This window comes from Erythrolamprus reginae, chromosome 2, assembly GCF_031021105.1.
Source record: "Erythrolamprus reginae isolate rEryReg1 chromosome 2, rEryReg1.hap1, whole genome shotgun sequence".
NCBI classification, from domain to species: Eukaryota; Metazoa; Chordata; class Lepidosauria; order Squamata; family Dipsadidae; genus Erythrolamprus; species Erythrolamprus reginae.
In genome coordinates this window covers 297,100,731-297,119,538 of record NC_091951.1, presented here as the reverse complement: position 1 = coordinate 297,119,538, position 18,808 = coordinate 297,100,731, and the positions used below count along the sequence as shown (strand labels likewise).

The following is an 18,808-nucleotide window of genomic DNA, read 5'->3' as shown; positions in this document are numbered from 1 at the left end:
TCATGTGAATTCTATGAATTGTTTCATTTGCCTCTACAATGTAAATTTATCTTTTTCATCTGTATGATTGTATATATTTTGCATCTGTGCCCTCCATAGAATGAAGTTCATTATTTCATTTGTGCAGCAGCTGTAAACAAAACTATTAAGGACTGGAGATTAATAGTTGTGGCTGTTGATGAATAATGGAACATAGATTCCTTTTCATTCAAGCACTGGTTGAAATGCATATCATCCAAACCAAGTTCAAGCCTTTTTTCCCTATATCATGATGATCAACCTCAGAGCATTCATTGCTGCCATTGATACCATATTGATGCCATATTGTAAGAAATCACAGCCCAAAAAAGTCTTTGGAGCATTTTTCATTGCTTTAATAATTTATGTTGAATATTGTCTGTATGCTTCTATATGCTTTGTGCACCTGAGATACACCCACAATAAATAGTATTAGGCTCAAAGAATTCATATCTGTTATGTTATGCTTTTGAAGGCCATCATTTGCCAACCTCTGGAGCAGTTCTTGCAGATGAATTACATCATTTTTTTACAATGGCAATTATGTCATCTAAATAACCCTATGTGCCTAGATAATCTTGTACCACTTAGTTCATAGTGCTGGTGCAGATACCGCACCAAAAGCAAGTCTATTTTAATGGATAATAATATCATGAGAAAATAGTTTGGAATCTTTCTCCTTTCCCCTTTGTAAATAATCTTCTGTTAGTTCTAGATTGTCAATGCAAGTGAATTAGCAAAACTGTACTCGGTTCTGACCTAGACTATAATATTGAATTAATTGTTCTCTGGATTTTACTGCATATTTTAGTATGAAGGCAGGTATTGTCTTTAGATTGTCATTAAATTAATATTTCTATGTAATTTATCGTCTATGGTGATAGATGATATCTTAGTTCATTTTGATCTGTTACTGTCTGTTGGCATGCTATTGTAAGCTTATTTATATTTGCCTTTACTCCTAATTTCAGCTCTACAGTAATTTCCACAGAGATAGCATTTCATGCCTTCTTGTAAATGTTGAACCTGTCCCACTGTGAATCGTTTTTCATCTTTTCTTTTAAAATTTCACTATTTTGTTTAATTAAGCTACAATTAAGCCCAATATTTTAATATTTAGAAAGCTGTTTAAGTTCAGGCATATGTTTGGTTTGTGCTTATAAAGTCCTTTACAGTAATAGAAGCTTTGACACTAAACATTCCTGCCTTATTTCCACTGTTGTACAAAGCTATTGCAAGAGTTTTTATAGGGCAATTAAGCTTTTCCAATAAGCTCTATGCTTTGCTTCCCATAACACTCAATGAAAAGCCACATTTTATTCAGCAACTATCTCATTTGTTCCAGTTTCTATATATATAAATGTCAAATCATTTGTGGTACTCTGAAGAACATTAATTTCCCCAATAAAGCTATTCATCTTGGTGATCTCACAGTCCCTTTATCTACATTCTCTAGGACTGATTCAGCACTGTTATTACAGTGGTCCCTCGATCATCGCGAGGGTTCCGTTCCAGGACCCCTCGCGATGATTGATTTGTCGCGAAGTAGCGGTGCGGAAGTAAAAACACCATCTGCGCATGCGCAGATGGTGTTTTTATTTCCACCGCAGCAGCGAGGAGCCGAAGATTGGGTTTCCCCGCCGCCTCGCTGCTGCTGCTTGTCCGCGCGCGTGCCGCCCGCCCCCCCCCCCCGCGCTGTTGCTGGGGCCGCTTCTCAGCTGAGAAGCGGCCCTGGGGTTTCCCCGCGCTGCGCGCGTGCCGCCCGCCCCCCCCGCGCTGTTGCTGGGGCCGCTTCTCAGCTGAGAAGCGGCCCTGGGGTTTCCCCGCGCGCGCGCGTGCCGCCCGCCCCCCCGCGCTGTTGCTGGGGCTGCTTCTCAGCTGAGAAGCGGCCCTGGGGTTTCCCCGCGCGCGCGCGTGCCGCCCACCCCCCGCGCTGTTGCTGGGGCCGCTTCTCAGCTGAGAAGCGGCCCTGGGGTTTCCCCCGCGCGCGTGCGTGCCGCCCGCCCCCCCCCACGCTGTTGCTGGGGCCGCTTCTCAGCTGAGAAGCAGCCCTGGGGTTTCCCCCCCGCGCGCGCGTGCCGCCCGCCCCCCGCGCTGTTGCTGGGGCCGCTTCTCAGCTGAGAAGCGGCCCTGGGGTTTCCCCGCGCGCTGCGCGTGCCGCCCGCCCCCCGCGCTGTTGCTGGGGCCGCTTCTCAGCTGAGAAGCGGCCCTGGGGTTTCCCCGCGCGCGCGCGTGCCGCCCGCCCCCCCACGCTGTTGCTGGGGCCGCTTCTCAGCTGAGAAGCAGCCCTGGGGTTTCCCCCGCGCGCGCGCGTGCCGCCCGCCCCCCCGCGCTGTTGCTGGGGCCGCTTCTCAGCTGAGAAGCGGCCCTGGGGTTTCCCCCCCGCGCGCGCGTGCCGCCCGCCCCCCGCGCTGTTGCTGGGGCCGCTTCTCAGCTGAGAAGCGGCCCTGGGGTTTCCCCGCGCGTGTGCCGCCCACCCGCCCACGCCGTTGCTCGCGCCTTACCGGGGCAAGAGGGGGGAAGACCCAGGGAAGCCTCTGCCCGGCGGGGAAACTCCACCATCTACGCATGCGTGGAAGGGCACGCATGCGCAGATGGTGGAGTTTACTTCCGGGTTGAAAACTCGCGATATAGCGTTTCGCGAAGATCGAGATCGCGAAACTCGAGGGACCACTGTATTCTTTTATTTTATATTTCCCTTTTTTCTTCCTCACCCACTCCCCTCAAAATAAGGCAAGCCTTAAAAGAGAGGTTGGCCCTTTTTGTTTGTTTGTTTGTTTACAATCTCACCCATTCTGTTGTGCCTTTTCTACTGTCAATTAAAAGACACTTAAGTCTAAAGTGTTTTTTCTGCTGCTTTTTTAAAAACTGAAACTCTTTAACACGCTCCAGGAGCACTGTAAATTTTATAATATACTAGCTGGATAGCTTTGCTATGAAACTATGTGATAGGGCTTCATAAATTGACACTTAAAGCTTGAACATTAATGAGTAATTTAAAAAGTGACTGTATGATTTCGTTGGAGATGGTAAACTAAGTTTCTATTGCAAATGAAGACATTATTGTAAGTGTAACAACAATGAAATAGATAGGCTTAAAACCTTTAATCCCATCAGCAACCATGGCTGTTTTGTCTATATAGCCAGGCTAATCACTTGCATAGCATAGACTTTCCATTCATCCCTCAGATGAATTGTTGAGGACCTCTCTGTAAACAACATTCCTTGTTTTGCTGTCTGGCTAGAGGATGACCAGGCTGCCAGGTGAACTGACTCTGGAGCATGCCACATAGAACTGGCCATGGTTGAAACAGTCACTCAATAGATGAACCACCAGCCACTTTCAAAGTCTATCCCTGTGTCTTATTGATGGTGATGGCGTAGCAAACATTAACCGGAAATTGTAGATGTTTGAACTCAATGTGGTAGTCTGATGGGATCAGAGGAATTTGGAATAAGAAAATGTTTCTCCCTGATAGACACCTGTGAAAATCATAGCTTTGATTACGTGTTTGTACAGTCTTCACCTGAAGCCTGGTGTAATTGCACAGTTTTGAAAGGATTAGATTGTGTAACAGCATGATTGGAGTGCCAACCTTGAGATAGAGGATATGAGGTAGTAATCCTGGTGGGTTGAGAGTGTGCAAGAACTTCACAGATTAGCATCAGGGTACCGCATCCACGATCTCCTTTACTGAGTCCACAGAGTCATACTTCATATGGACAACTTTGCCAGCAGAAGGTTGTTGATGCTGTTGGCTGAGTCATTTGAGAATAGCTCTTCCCTCAGCCATGAATCACAATCCACACCAGCCTGATGAATGTTGGAGTATATTCTGTCAGTCAAGCTGATCAGATCTGTCACAATATCGCAAAGGTTTCTCAGAATAGTTATTCTTCCCTCCTCTTCCAAATGTTTGCCATTATTGTGACCCTCCAACAGCCCAGAATAATTTAGAAAACTCTTTTTCCCTCAAATCACGTTAAAGGTGGACAAGCATGTTAACTGTCGAGGTCGGCACTTTGACTTTAGGCCATAAGATGGATGATTTGAGACAGGCCTTGATTCATCTGCATGTGTACCTCATGGCACAGCAGGCAACGTCTGTCTGAAGTCTCCAGCCAAAAGCATCGTAACTCCACCCATAAGACGGTTGCTGCCCTAATGTCCTGGAACATCATGTTTACATCCTCAAGACCTCCTTTGTGAGTCATGTGAGCATGCAGGGAAGCAAAAAAACCTCACCAAAATGTGCGCACCTGCATCCCTGTGTCAGATTTGGCTACCTGCACAGCTGCGGGAAGCAAATTTGCGCTCGATCCCACACTTGAATGCCAGAACCGCAGAGCTGCACACAATTAGCTGTACTAACAGGAGCCCACCACTGACCTGGAGTAATCAATCTGATTAAAACTAGACAAATACTGATTAGTCCAAGGCACTGATCTCATTTGTGACTGACTAACATTGGGGTTATTAGATGTATACTTTTTTACAGCCTGTCTACTGACTTGGGGATGAATTTGACGATAGTTGTGTACAGCTTCCCTTACTTGTGCTTTCCTAATCACATCTGTACATCTTTTTCTATGTTTTCTGTGTCTTGTAGAAGGAACAGATTCATCTGAACTGAGGAAGAGAATAAGGGAGGGGGAAAATTTGCCTCAGCCTACCAGCATCCATAGGTATTTGTCTGGCTAGCATCCTGTGTCAGAGAGAGTTGAGGGGTGTTTGGAAACTTGTGTTTTGCATTTGGAATAGATTTCTTTTGAGGTGGAGAGGGGGAGTAGAACTCCTTAGCATCAGAAGGCTGTTTGGAAAGTGAAACAGTATTTGCTATGCGAGCCAGAAGGACACTGGAAGAAGGCTGGGTGTGGCTTAGCTCAACTGTTGTATAGTTAAAGCTGTTTGCTGCTGTGAAAGTAAAACTGAACTGAAACTCCTCTCCTCTGCTTGTGTTTTGCATTTGTAAGAGATTTCTTTTCAAGTGGGGAGGGGGAGTAGAACTCCTTAGCTTCAGAGTGTGTTAATAATAATATAGGAAATATAAATGCTCTGATGGTCATTTCAAAAAATCCTTTCTTAGTAAGCATATAGAAACCAAGAGGAACATACATGCCAAATTTCAAATTTACAAGGTTTACGGTTCTGGAGGTTTTGTGATTACTGCATTAGCGATTTTTGCTTCTATATATATAGCTACAAGTTTCCCACAGGAATCAAGCAATAATAATAGGCCAAACGTATGTGTAATTAATCAATACTAACAGCTACCAAATACAGTGCACGTTAGAAAACAGTAAAGAAACATATAAAATAATTGTAACTCGATACTGCTTATATGGTCTTTTTAGAATTTCCTCTCATATAATAAATATTCTCTGAAAGATGTATTAATCTTGATATAATATATGGACATCATTATTTCCTGCACTTATATAGCTATTTAAATAGCTAATTTCAATATTCAGCCAATTAGTTAGCCAGCCAAATCAATTTTTATTTTCCTTAAAATGCTTTTATATTTATGATTTTCACAAGCTTATGCTATATTACTGTAATTTTTTAAAATGTACATGCTTAAATGATTCAGAATTTCTAAAATTATAGTCACTTCATATTCTATCTTTATACAAATTAAGTATGCTTTATCTTCATACTGTTTTTATCTGTATGCAAATTTAATAAAGTGAGCCTCAGATGTAAACAATAATGTTAGATTGCTTTATTTGGGAGGCTGTTAAATATTTTACAAGTGATTATTATCTCCTAGCTTAGCAGATGGAAGTAGATCTATCAGCACAGAACCTCAACCAATATCTTACTGATATTATAGGTCATTCAGTGTAGTCATTGTAGGTCAATCTGAATCTTTAGTTGTAGGCCCTATGGGTTATACAGGGTAATAGTACTTCATAGCAAATACTGCTTATCTTGAAAAGAGAATTAACTATGAAAGAATATACTACATTCAGAACATTTCAATATCTCATATAAAATATATATAAAATATGAACTTTTAGACAGAATAAGCAATTATTTTGGAAACATACAAATGAGAACTACAGATAGTCCTCAGTTCACTATAGTTAACTACAACAATTGGTACAGGAAATGCTGTTGCTAAGCAACCTAATTATAAAGTGCAACATCATATGACAACTCCAGTTAGTGATGCCAATTCTTGCACCCCCAGTTGTCATCATTAAGTGAATCACCATCAGTGGTTAAGTAAGGACTTCACATGGTCCCCATTTGCAACCTGCTACCAGCTTCCCCATTGACTTTGTTTGTCAGAAGCCATTAAGGAAGGTCACAAACGGTGACCACATAACTGAAGGCTGGTGCAACAGATGGAACTATCCCTAGTTGAGCCTATCACAAGTATGAGTAGTCATTGAACAGTGGTTATTAAGAAAGGACCAATTGAAATGTCAAATAACAGAAGTCAACTGCAAAAAATCTGTACAAATATAATGGTGATGACAGAGTTACAAAATACAATTGCTGTGCAATAAGCACACTGCCAATAGTATAGCAAAATATCCATTGTATTTACATGAGCGTGAGCCATATTTGTAGGAGAATAAGGAGAATTGAAAAACAGGCCACTTGTTTTGGGCAACAATAGCACAATAGTTGCAGGAACATCACTACCACACCTGTTCATTTTTGCTTATAGCCAGAGGCAAAAAAACCAGTTTTATCTCACCTACTTGTTCAGTATTGACACAATTTTAAAAAGAAATGTTTTTTTCTGACCACTTAATATGAAAGAAAGTAGACATGAGATGCACCTCCATTTGGTGGTTTGCCTACTGTTTCCTGACTTCATAGAATGATGTTAGATATTTTCCCAGGTAAATTATCCTTACTTCTTTCTAACCAAAATCTTTTACTCAACTTTACAAGCACCCGTGACACTGATTCAATTTTCTAGACTGATTTCAGTCTGAGGTTAGGAGAACCACTGTCCATGCTTCTAGGTGTAAATTATCTTTCTTATTGTAGCCCAAGTACTAATGGCAATGTGCTATTTCTGAAAGAAACGTCACAGATCCAATTCCCAAAATAATCGTGGAATTTTTACCTCAACCCTTTTGCTATCCCTAACTAGTTTAGAGGTTCTTTCCCACTCACACAGAAAAACAATTACATTTGCAAGATGTAATGCTCCTAATGTTTAACCTTACAGATAACAGTATTTCCTATTCATATCATTCTTATTGAATTTTAAAGGTAGTTTACCTCTTACTTCCTTTAAATGATGCTTCCTCTTAATCCAGTTTATTACTCTTTTATTCTTTGACTCTAACTTTATAAGTTTAAAAAAGATTAAATTTTTTCTGCTTAGGTAAATGTGTACTTTCTCCAAGTAGGATTCTGTCATTACTGAAACTCAAAATACTTGCTAGCTGTAACTGAGCCAAAGAACTCTAATAAAAGCAGTAAGAAAAATGCAAATTTGTAAAGTGAAATATGTTAAAATGAGTCCATTCTATGTGTAAAGCAGTTGATACAATAATAGTATATAATACTGGTATATATATTATCCAGGGTACGAATCTGATGAGGTTGGTGAAAGAAATGGAAATTTAAATAATGCCTTTGCCTGAAGCAGCGCAAGCAAGGAGAGAAAGCGATGCAGTGGAGAAAGCACATTTAAAGTTGAAAAAAATGTTTTACTCTTCCTTACAGTCATTGTACTTCTACAAACAGGTGCTGCACTTGCATGGAGCTTAGAAATGCCTGGCAAGAGCCAGGGAACTTATGTAAGGCTGTTATTTGTGGATTATAGCTCTGATTTTAACACTATTCTACCAAACAGGCTGTTTTTTAAAATGTCTAATTTGAGTATAAACCAGGGGATTTGTTTGTGGGTAAAGGATTTTTTGACAGATAGGCCAGTCAGTAAGGATAGGATCTCATTATTCTTCCATTCAGATACTAAGCACAGGAGCCCCCCAGGGTTGTGTGCTAAGCCCTTTTCTTTATTCTTTGTATACACATGACTGCACCCCACTGTATAACACCAATGCAATTATTAAATTTGTAGACGATACAACAGTGGTGGGGCTCATTAATAAGAACAATGAGTCTGCTTATAGAAATGAAGTACAAGGGCTGACATTATGGTGTAAAGAAAACAATCTTACACTTACCACCAAAAAACCTAAAGAACTAATAATTGACTTTAGGAGGAAGAAAGATGGCGAGTAGGTGGAGAGGGTTGGTAGTTTCAAATTTCTGGGCACTTATATCTCATAGGACCTCTCATAGACTATGAATGCTAATATGCTTGTGAAGAAGGCACAAAAGAGGCTGTACTTCCTGAGAATGCTCAGGAAGATAAATTTATCTCAGCATCTACTGTTGTCCTACTATCGCAGCACCATTGAGAGTGTCCTGACATACGGCATTCTAGCTTGGTATGGGAGCAGCTCTGTAGTGAACAAAAAAGCTCTACAGAGAATTATTAAAACTTCCCAGAACATCATTGGGCTCCAGCTACCCGCCCTGGTTGACACCTTCACATCTCGCTATTCTAGGAAGGTGCATACCATTCTCAAAGACTCTTCTCATCCTGCTTACAATCTTTTTGAACTGTTGCCTTCTGGCAGAAGATACAGAACAACTAGAACTCGGACCACACGTTTCCTGAATAGTTTTTATCCCAGAGCTATACTCGCATCTAACAACGAACTAAAGGGTCACCATCGGTGAACTGTTGGACAATATTACTCGGTTTGTCATGTGGATGGTTGAGTGGTTCAGGGTGGGGAATTTGTAGTGGGTGGGACATTTTATTCTATTCTTTAATCTATTTTTAAATTTACCTATTCTGATTTTATGTATGGTGGGACTGGTCTCTGGGTGTCATACAACTTTTGTTGCCAATGACAATTCATTGTTTTGACAATGACAATAAATTTATTATTATTGTTAGTCACTTGCATGCTGCTAAGAGCAGCTTCTACTAATTTCTGTTTTTTCCCTCAAGTTCCACAGATATAACATGCTTCGTTGAGCTTCTTCAGAATATTTATTTTATTTTGAAATATTCTTTCTTATTTGAGGGATATTTCATGTTTGTTTCGGTTACAATTTGCACTACAGAGCTCCATTATTATGAAACTTGCAATCAATTTGCCTGCATCATCTAACTCAGTGTTTCCCAACCTTAGCAACTTGAAGATTTGGACTTCAACTCCCAGCAAATGCTGGCTGGGGAATTCTGGGAGTTGAAGTCCAGATATCTTCAAGTTGCCAAGGTTGGGAGACACAGGTCTAACTGATCAGACAAGAAAAGGAAGAAAGATGATTAAAACCTCTCTCCACTACCCCCTATTTTTTTTTCCAAATTTAAAAAGAAATCTTGTCCAGTTCCAAAGCCTTCAGTTCATGACTTGCTATTTCCTTTGCTCCTGTTACACACCAGTTTTTCACCTTCTATTGGGATAGAGAGAATGGAGCAGCATTATTTCAGAAGTGATACTTGGAGCAAGCATTAGAAGTTACCCACTCTAGTGTAATGCCCACACTTTCTCTTAACTGCTTCTTGCTTCCCCAATCTCTTGAAATTGATGATCATCTGCCCAGAAGCTAGATGTCATGTTATCTAAAGACACTGAAGGATCAAACCATTCATTCAGTATGTCTCGTTCATGTCAACGTATCATGGAAACTATTGCCTCCAGGAAGAGCAAGATGATTCAGCTGATGCATATTAGTTTTAGGATATATGACAATGCTACTTCAGTCAACATATATTTATAAAGACCCCTAATGCATACCTGGTACGACAATCTATTCTGCCAGAGATAAGCTATCCAACCTTTTAAAGGTGAATATACATTATTTGGACAACTTTCTGAAAGTGATGTCTTTTCCACTCCTTTCCTCAGTTAATGATAAGTTACAGAGTGCACTTTGTCCTCTCTGAATTTGAAATACTTTTCAATATAAATAAATGGGGCTCTTGAAGATTTCGAAACCCTGTGACGTTTTGAAATATTTTTGCTGTATATATAAAATCGTTTTGACTGTTGCCTTACACCCTACAATTAAGGGACTTGGTCCACGATCCTATATGATTTATATTATAAACCGTTGTCGATAAATAAGTTAAACTATGCTTCCAAATTGATCCCCAAGTAAAAAGTGTATCACTCAATTGGATGATTATCTACCATTGCTGAATTCACACCAAATGTAATTCAGTGTCTGTTTCTGCAGCAAGAAAAAGATAAAATCACCCTACTGGAAGATATGTTGCTGTTTTAATTGGATAAATTGGATAAAATCATTCTTTCACATCTTCCTGCTGATCCTTTTTCACGGTAGTAGCTGGGTGTTTGAGCTGACTTCATGGTGTAAATCACAGTTTACTTACTTACTTACTTACTTACTTACTTACTTACTTACTTACTTACTTACTTACTTACTTACTTATTAGATTTGTATGCCGCCCCTCTCCGAAGACTCGGGGCGGCTCACAACAACAATAATACAATATACAGAATACAAATCCAATATTAAATAAAAAGCTAAATTTAAAAACCCATAAATATTAAAAACAATCATTATTGCACAATCACCCCATTCTCATGTATTACAGTCAGAAAAAAAGGTAGTAGTGGGGTAAGAGATAGTTAGTCCCCCCATGCCTGGCGACATAGATGGATCTTCAATATCTTGCGGAAGAAAGTTCATATTATTGTTCTGTCTCACCCATTGAGATTACAGTTTGGAGCTTATCTAGAACAATGTTGAAACTATCTGAACTCTTGGTCATATAGTATATTTCTTTTAAAGAATCTCATGTGTTTGTTTGTTTGTTTGTTTGTTTGTTTGTTTGTTTATTATCAGTTGTTTGTTTATTAACATTTATTTATTTATTTTGTCAAGTATGTACCATATTTTTTGAAGTATAAAACACACCGGACTACAAGATGCACTTTAATTTTGGGGGAACAAAACAAGAAAAAAACAATTCTGCCTCTGCCTACCAGCAGCGGGATCAGCGGCAGCTTCATTTCCATTCGGATATTGATAACAAGTAGCACAGATCTTTTTATCGGTTTAAAACAAACCCTATAACCCTATGGGCATTTAACTGGAGTGGGTGGGATGGGGTAGTGGATGATTTTCATGGGGGAAGAAGACTTGGCACCAAAGTCTCCACTCCCCAGATCCCCATCTTCCTACCTATAGCCATAGGCGTTGAAAGTCTAGCTGTCTCACAGCAAGGTCCGATAGAGATGCAGCACTCCAGTCCTCCTGGATGCTACCATCTCATAAACACATTGCCAGACTTCCCAGCAAGTTCGCTGCACCTTTGCTGCCTCAGTTGTAGACTGATTCCCAAAGCAGGAGGTCGGGACTTATTTGGCGAACCTGGGGGTTGGGAAGAGAGCATGGAATGAGGGGAACCATTTTCCCCAATCCTAATCAAGCAGTCCTCACAGGCCAGCTGCCTGGGGAGATATCTGTGTGGTTCTCCAGCCAGGAAACTTCATAATCTAATCTATTTGATTTGTATGCCGCCCCTCTCCGCAGACTCGGGGCGGCTCACAACAATAATAAAACAATGTACAGAGAACAAATCTAATATTTAAAAATCTAAAAACCCATTATTTAAAAAAACATACAACACAAGCATACCATACATAACACTATATAGGCCTGGGGGAGATGTCTCAATTCCCTCATGCCTAACGGCAGAGGTGGGTTTTAAGGAGTTTGCGAAAGACAAGGAGGGTGGGGGCAATACTAATCTCCGGGGGAGCTGGTTCCAGAGGGTCGGGGCCACCACAGAGAAGGCTCTTCCCTTGGGTCCTGCCAGACGACATTGTTTAGTCGACGGGACCCGAAGAAGGCCAACTCTGTGGGACCTAACCGGTCACTGGGGGTTCATGCGGCAGAAGGCAGTCTCGGAGATATTCTATACATGTTTGACATACAAACAAGTCGTTCTTAGTTTTCTCTTTCAGTATATTCAGTATATTCTCTTCAGCATATTTTCAAATGACCATCATGGTCCTTGATAACTTTGTAACAATAATCGCAAATTAAAAACAATAAATCCTAGGTTTTGGGGAAGAATTCGATGGGCACGAAGGCCAACTCTAGCTCAGGCACTGGTCCCTGCACACTGCTGTGTATACGATAACAATAATCATAACCATCATAACTGTTCTCTGCCGCAAGGACCTTCCACCCATCTGAGGCTGTCATATATAAAGGGAAATGTAGAGGGGGGGGGAAACCCCTCTGGCTGTACATTCCATTCAGTCAGGGATACAATTTTGCATGCATTATTCCAAACCTTAGAATGCTGCCTGAAAGATCTTTGATCTTAAAAATAAAATTTTTGGGGAGTATTTCCCATTGATGTACAGTGATCCCCCAGGTATTGCGATCCCGATCATTGCGAAATGGCTATATGGCGATTTTGCAACCCAGAAGTAAAAACACCATCTGCGCATGCGCGCCCTTTTTTCTATGGGCACGCATGCGTAGATGGCGCCGGGCAGATCAGCTGCTGGGTGGCTTCCCTAGGTCTTCCCCCTCTTGCTGGCGGGAGGGCGAGCGGCGGGCATCAGCGAGGAGTTTCCCCACTGCCCACGCAAACTCCTTGCTGCCGCTCGCCCACCCTTCGCCCGCCCACGCCGTTCATTCTCACCGCTTCCCAGCTGAGTCCTGAAGCGAATTGGCTTCAGGACTCAGCTGGGAAGCGCGAGCGAGCGGCGCAGCGAACGGCTTGTCCGCCGCCTGCCTGCCCACGCGCCCCGCCCGCCCTTCGCCCGCCCACGCCGTTCATTCTCGCCGCTTCCCAGCTGAGTCCTGAAGCGAATTGGCTTCAGGACTCAGCTGGGAAGCGCGAGCGAGCGGCGCCAGCGAACGGCTTGTCCGCCGCCTGCCTGCCCGCTAGCGGCTTCCCAATGAGTCCCGAAGACAAACGCGGAAGTTCGCCTTTGACGTTTGTCTTCGGGACTCAGTTGGGAAGCCGCGCGGCTGTTTTAAAACGTCACCGCCGGCATGGGGGGCTTTCTAGCAGCCCCCCAAACCCGGGTTGGGGGTCCGGGGGGTGCTGGCAAGCCCCCCATGCCGGCGGCGACGTTTTAAAACAGCCGCGCGGCCCCCAATCTTCGGCTCCTCGCTAGCGCTGCGGAAGTAAAAACACCATCTGCACATGCGCAGATGGTGTTTTTACTTCCGCAGCGCTACTTCGCTAAAACCCGATCATTGCTAGGGGTCCTGGAACGGAACCCTCGCAATGATCGGGGGATCACTGTACTTCCCAGGACCAAGCAAGAGTCTGGGACTACTTCTTCAAAATCTTTTAAAGTTTGGCCCATTTAAAATATGGGCCAAACTATCATAAGAGTGCTAGGATCTGACAGAGCAGTTCCTGCTGTTTCTGTAGGGCCACTCTATGAAAATAATGGCAATTTATGTACATCTTTTCCTCCAAATCCCCTCACAGGACTACATTGAGCAGCCATTAAAATTTTATCTAACATAGATAAGGGCCCTAGTTGCAGGCCCTGAGCGATTTTGTCTTTCATTTTATGAGATCTATCTTTTTCCAAGTAATAAAGGCCATAAATAATAATGGCCTACTTATCTGTAATTCAAGTTCTTCAGGTGATCATTTTTAATTCACACACCTTGTTTTCTCATCCATAGCAGTAGTGGGTTCTAAAACCCATTGATACCAGTTCGCGTGTGCAGAAGTGTTCCGGCGGGTGGGCAGAGACTCCCGTCGCCAGCACTACCAGTGTGCAGAACTGGGCGAAACTAGGAGCAACCCACCACTGATCCATAAGAATCTGAATATATTAACAATTGCAAATATTTTATATGATTTTCATTGAAAAAGACGTTTGATTCCCTCTTCAGAAGAATGGTTAACTAAACTATGGGACTACAATGTCCAGAATAACTTTGCATTTAGAAAATAAATCCAATAAATCTATGTTTGTTGTGAGCTTTCCAGAGTCCACGGAGTGGGGCGACATTCAAATCAAATAAAATTAAATCAAATCAGTCAATCAATCCAACAGGCCATTGGCCTAATTTGTCAACTGTGCATGTTTTTGTTCCCATTCTTCCAATAAATATTTCTGTATAGTATGAAATTGACTGTAGTTTATGTAGTCCACATTCTTCTTTGAACAATAAGCTGAATTTGCTCAAACTATCTGAGAAGAAAAAAAGATTCAACAATTTGTTCCATTCTGTTGCTCTCTAAAGGCAGTGATCAAGCCAACCTATGAATACTGGAAGCAGTACTAAGTCCTTATTGATTTCATTTTGCGCGCTTTACTGTAGAGACATGATTATAATTACACGTGCACAAACTATAGAGGACACTTAAGCAATGAAAGCCCTCATTAAAGACTCCTGCAATTGCAGCAGAAAAATGAAGAAAAAGCCAAATTCCCCACAGGTGATCAAAAGCCAAACTTGATATATGTCATCAGCAAAAATAGGAATATTAATGTCGAACAAGCAGTACACCAAGAAAAGAAAAAACTTATCAATAAGTCAAATAATTAGAAATAAATGTAGATTCTTACTAGTGTTAGGTGAACCCAACGAAGTTCGGGTTCGGCAAACTCACCCAAACTTTGCCGAACCCGAATCCAAACTGCAGCAACCCGCTGTGGCATCCTTTTCTGTAAAAATAACCTCCTTTTGCTTCCTTTTATTTTTACAGAAAAGGATGCTGCAGCGGTGCTGCAAGCAAAAGTAGGTGGGGAATCCCATGATGGCATTCCAGGGGCGGGGCTTTGACATCACAGAGACTCCTTCCTCCCCATTTCGGCCGGCCAGGAGGTAGTCTCCGTGACGTCAAAGCCCCGCCCCGGAATCCCATTGTGGGATTTCCCACTCTTCTCCCGGGTGCTGGCGTTTCGGGGTGTTCAAGCGAACGCCGAACCCGAACCTAAACTTTACCTGAACTTTTTTAAAAGTTCGGGTTAGGGTTCGGCATGCTGAACACTGCAAAGTTCGGCACAAACCTCGGTTCACCCAACAGTAATTCTTACTTATAAGGGATATAAGGGATAACAGGAACAACAGTCTTCCAAATTACCAGGTCACTTCAATTTCGGCTTATGAAGATTAATGGATTTAACATACATAGAAATATCATTCTATTATTGTGCATAATATTTTTCAGAGGAAATGGGCAAAAATGAACAAGTATTTTAATGTGTTTTCCAGAATTTATGAAGATCTGGTTACACAGAAACCATACAAATTACCCATCGTCTTAAATTTGTTTCACTAAGTTATGTTGACTTGTCTCCTTAGATATTACTATTATATTGTCACAGCTACTAGCCTAAAGGCAACATATGGTCTAGCAGGCAATTAAGCAGAGATGAGTGTTCTTTACATGAACAAGTCATTCAATAAAAAGCCAGAATCAGCAAAGTACCTCTTGATGCTTAAGCAAATAGTTAGGGTATTGTCTTCTAGTACCCAGTGAGAGGAGTCTAGTAACTCCTTTGTCAATGTTTACACTGTGATATGCCTCCTCACTTTTGTTTAGGGCTACCAGACAACTTTAACACTATGAAGAATCCAAATTAGAGACATGCAGATTTCAAGGAATGCTTTACCTGGTTATAAGATTAAGGTAAACAAACAGTGTGACCTCCTCTTTGCACCACACTGCTGTTTGACACTTAAAACACCTGCAATTGTAGCTTGAATCATGTCACATTTTTTTCATGCTTCCTTCCTCCATTCAATGGGAAAAAAACGCCTGGCTCTACATAAAAGTTACCATGGAAGTTATTTTTAAATGGAAGCCATGCAGTTCCAATTGACATTCAGCTAAAACATAACCTGAGTTTGGCATTCCTCCATGTTGTTAAACATAAGAAATACAAAATTAATCCTCAAAAATCATTGCGTTTACTTCATCTTGCCAATTTCTAAACCCACCAAAAAGATCTCAGACCAAAATCACAGAACAGGGATATCATTAGCTTTCCTATAATTCCATGTAATTTTGTATATCTGAGAATTTTTTTCTTAACAAAATAGTTTAAGCATAAGGCAAAGTTCCAATGAGTGCAGTTTGCAATTATAACTTGTTGAGGCTTCAATTAACAGAAGCAATCAGGAATACAGTTCCAGCATAAAATTAATTGTAAGCATGCAAAATTAGTTTTATTACACTCTGCAAAAAGAGCACCCAAAAATGGAGGCAAGTATCGGTCCCAGAACAAGGATTGGCACATTGCACTGCAGCTGTTTAGTTATGTGACAGATACTGTACTTTGAAATCATGAAATGAAGTTGCTATCAATAACAGACATAATTTAATAAAAGCAGACTGGTAAATGTCTTAGTCAAAAGGACAGAAACAATTTCTAGATAAAGTGAAGCAATACAAAATATATAAATTGCTTCTCTTTCTGGCACAAAAATTGTAAATCTTTTTGACAAGCAACTGTAGAGTGATTAACATTTAGGCATAAAGGTTATTTAACATTTCAGCACAAAAGTGATTTCCATCAAGGGTATATCAAGTTATAAGATTGCCCTTACCAGTTTTTTTGATGAAGATGTTCCTTATAGAATAGGACATGCATGAGGACTGCATCCATTTGAGAGCTGCTATTATGTACACAAACCCAAACAAGAAGGCTGTGCCAAAGAAATGGATTAATTCTGAATGGCTTTTCTTTGGAATTTAACTCAGTTACTGAGCTGGCAGTCGTGGTTGTCTACCAAAAAGAACAAAAGGTTAAATCCATTAATATTGCAAATACAAAATTAATTGGCAATTCTCCCCCCAGATTTGCATCTTTTTTTAACTAAAATTTGATTTTAATAGTATTCTATTATCATGCTGAATTCCTCTAATTTCATTTTCATTATGCATTTGTGTTGTTTGCATTTTGTTGCTGTTATTGTTTCCTTTAAAAATTGAACAGCAGTCAAAAGAATAAAATATTTCATTTGCTGTTATTCATTATGTTCTTTGGTGTTAGTTTTTCATTGTATTACATTAATTTCTGAATAGAAATGTGTGTGAACAGCCCATTCTTGCTTCATGGTTGGGATCTCTACTGCGGACGTTTTTCGATCCATCTTGAGACAGATTTGTGTGTTTTACCAGCATAATATAGAGTTACCCCGTTTCCCCGAAAATAAGACGTACCCCGAAAGTAAGGCATGTCAGAGGTTTTGCAGAATTTGCTAATATAAGGCACCCCCCAAAAATAAGGCGTAGTCAAGTTTACATACGGTACAGTGGAAAAACATACAGTACCATTCAAAGCTGTTCATAGCGGTACCGTAATAACGTGGCATCCCCTGCTGGCCTCTTCCATCGCTTTGTACTGTCCAGAACAGCAGACACAGTCTACTGCTGTCTCACCGCCATTACAGTCTCCACTACAGTGCGTAGACTGTAGTTCCTCTAGTGGCCGGAAGCTGCAATAGCGGGAGTATACTGTTGTACCATATAAGTGGCGTCGTTTGTATGGGTGGGTGCCATACTGACAGGTACCGTACCGTAAACAGTGTACCGTACGGTACACTTTCTTTGGGGGTGTCAGCTTTTCTGCCTGTGAATTTGTCTTATTTGAGAAATATAAGGCACCCCCCGAAAATAAGACGTAGCACAACTTTTGGAGCAAAAATTAATATAAGACAGTGTCTTATTTTCGGGGAAATACGGTAGCAGAGAAATTAGAAGAGACGGGGTGGCACAGCAGGTAGAGTGCTGTACTGCAGGCCACTGAAGCTGACTGTAAATCTGCAGGTCAGCAGTTCAAATCTCATCCCTGCCTCAAGGTTGACTCAGTCTTCCATCCTTCCAAGGTGGGTAAAATGAGGACCCGGATTGTGGGGGCAATATGCCGGCTCTGTTTTTTAAAAAAGTGCTATTGCTAACATGTAAGCCTCCCTGAGTCTAAGGAGAAGGGCGGCATAAAAATTGAATAAATAAATAAATAAATAAATAAATAAATAAGTAAATGAATGAATGAATGAATGAATGAATGAATGAATAAATAAATAAATAAATAAATAAGATAATTATGGGTGAATGAAAATTTCCAACTGTTGTAGAAACTGTTGTGCAGATGTTTGATGGCACTGCCTAATATGTTAAACATACTTATCAATAGAGCCAAAATAGAAGGCAGATAAAGGCTATCACTTTTTAAAAAAACATAAGCAACACACTTTTGTAGAGCTTTATGTAATAAAAAAGCTAATTAATGATTAGGGAGATGATGAATGATACCAATTTTCTTTAAGTTAAATATTAGAACCTAGAGTATTTGCTGATGTAGAAAAATAAGGAAGGCAAAGGAGAAAGGAAAGCAAAATTACATTTAAGACAATTGATGAAACAAAATTGGTCAAATAAGAATGGAAAATAGGATGACAAAAATATCAATTATTTGCAAGAGAGTAGCTTCAATATAGAACCATCCAAATACTTCTAATGTGATATTAAAAATGATGGATTGTTTGTACAATGAATAAATGCATTTCTCTTACTCTCAACATACTACAATCTTACCACCACTCCAAACAGCTGCAATTAGCATAATTGACAGTAAGGGTGACTTGGTTTTAAAAACTGGACTTAATCAGTGTATGACCCTAGCTTTTTATAGATACACTTCATTCCCATATATATTACCCTACAATCTTATTTGATAAATGGAGTAACAATGCATTCGATATGTATACAGATATGAAGTCATTTGTATAGGTTGATGCCTAAAATGTTTTAACATACAATTA

General features: G+C 40.7%; 1 protein-coding gene across 7 annotated transcripts in view; it reads right to left on the bottom strand.

The window, feature by feature from the left end:
• TMEM232 (transmembrane protein 232) overlaps positions 1-18,808 on the bottom strand; it is a 158,898-nt gene that overhangs the window by 107,181 nt on the left and 32,909 nt on the right. For all 7 annotated transcript variants that reach the window (XR_011558337.1, XM_070742940.1, XM_070742941.1 and 4 more), the window contains exon 8: positions 16,592-16,770. Coding sequence is in view for 6 of the 7 variants with exons in the window: in XM_070742940.1 (XP_070599041.1) it covers positions 16,592-16,770 (179 nt within the window). In the remaining variant the exon portion in view is untranslated. The remainder of the gene's footprint in view (positions 1-16,591; positions 16,771-18,808) is intronic.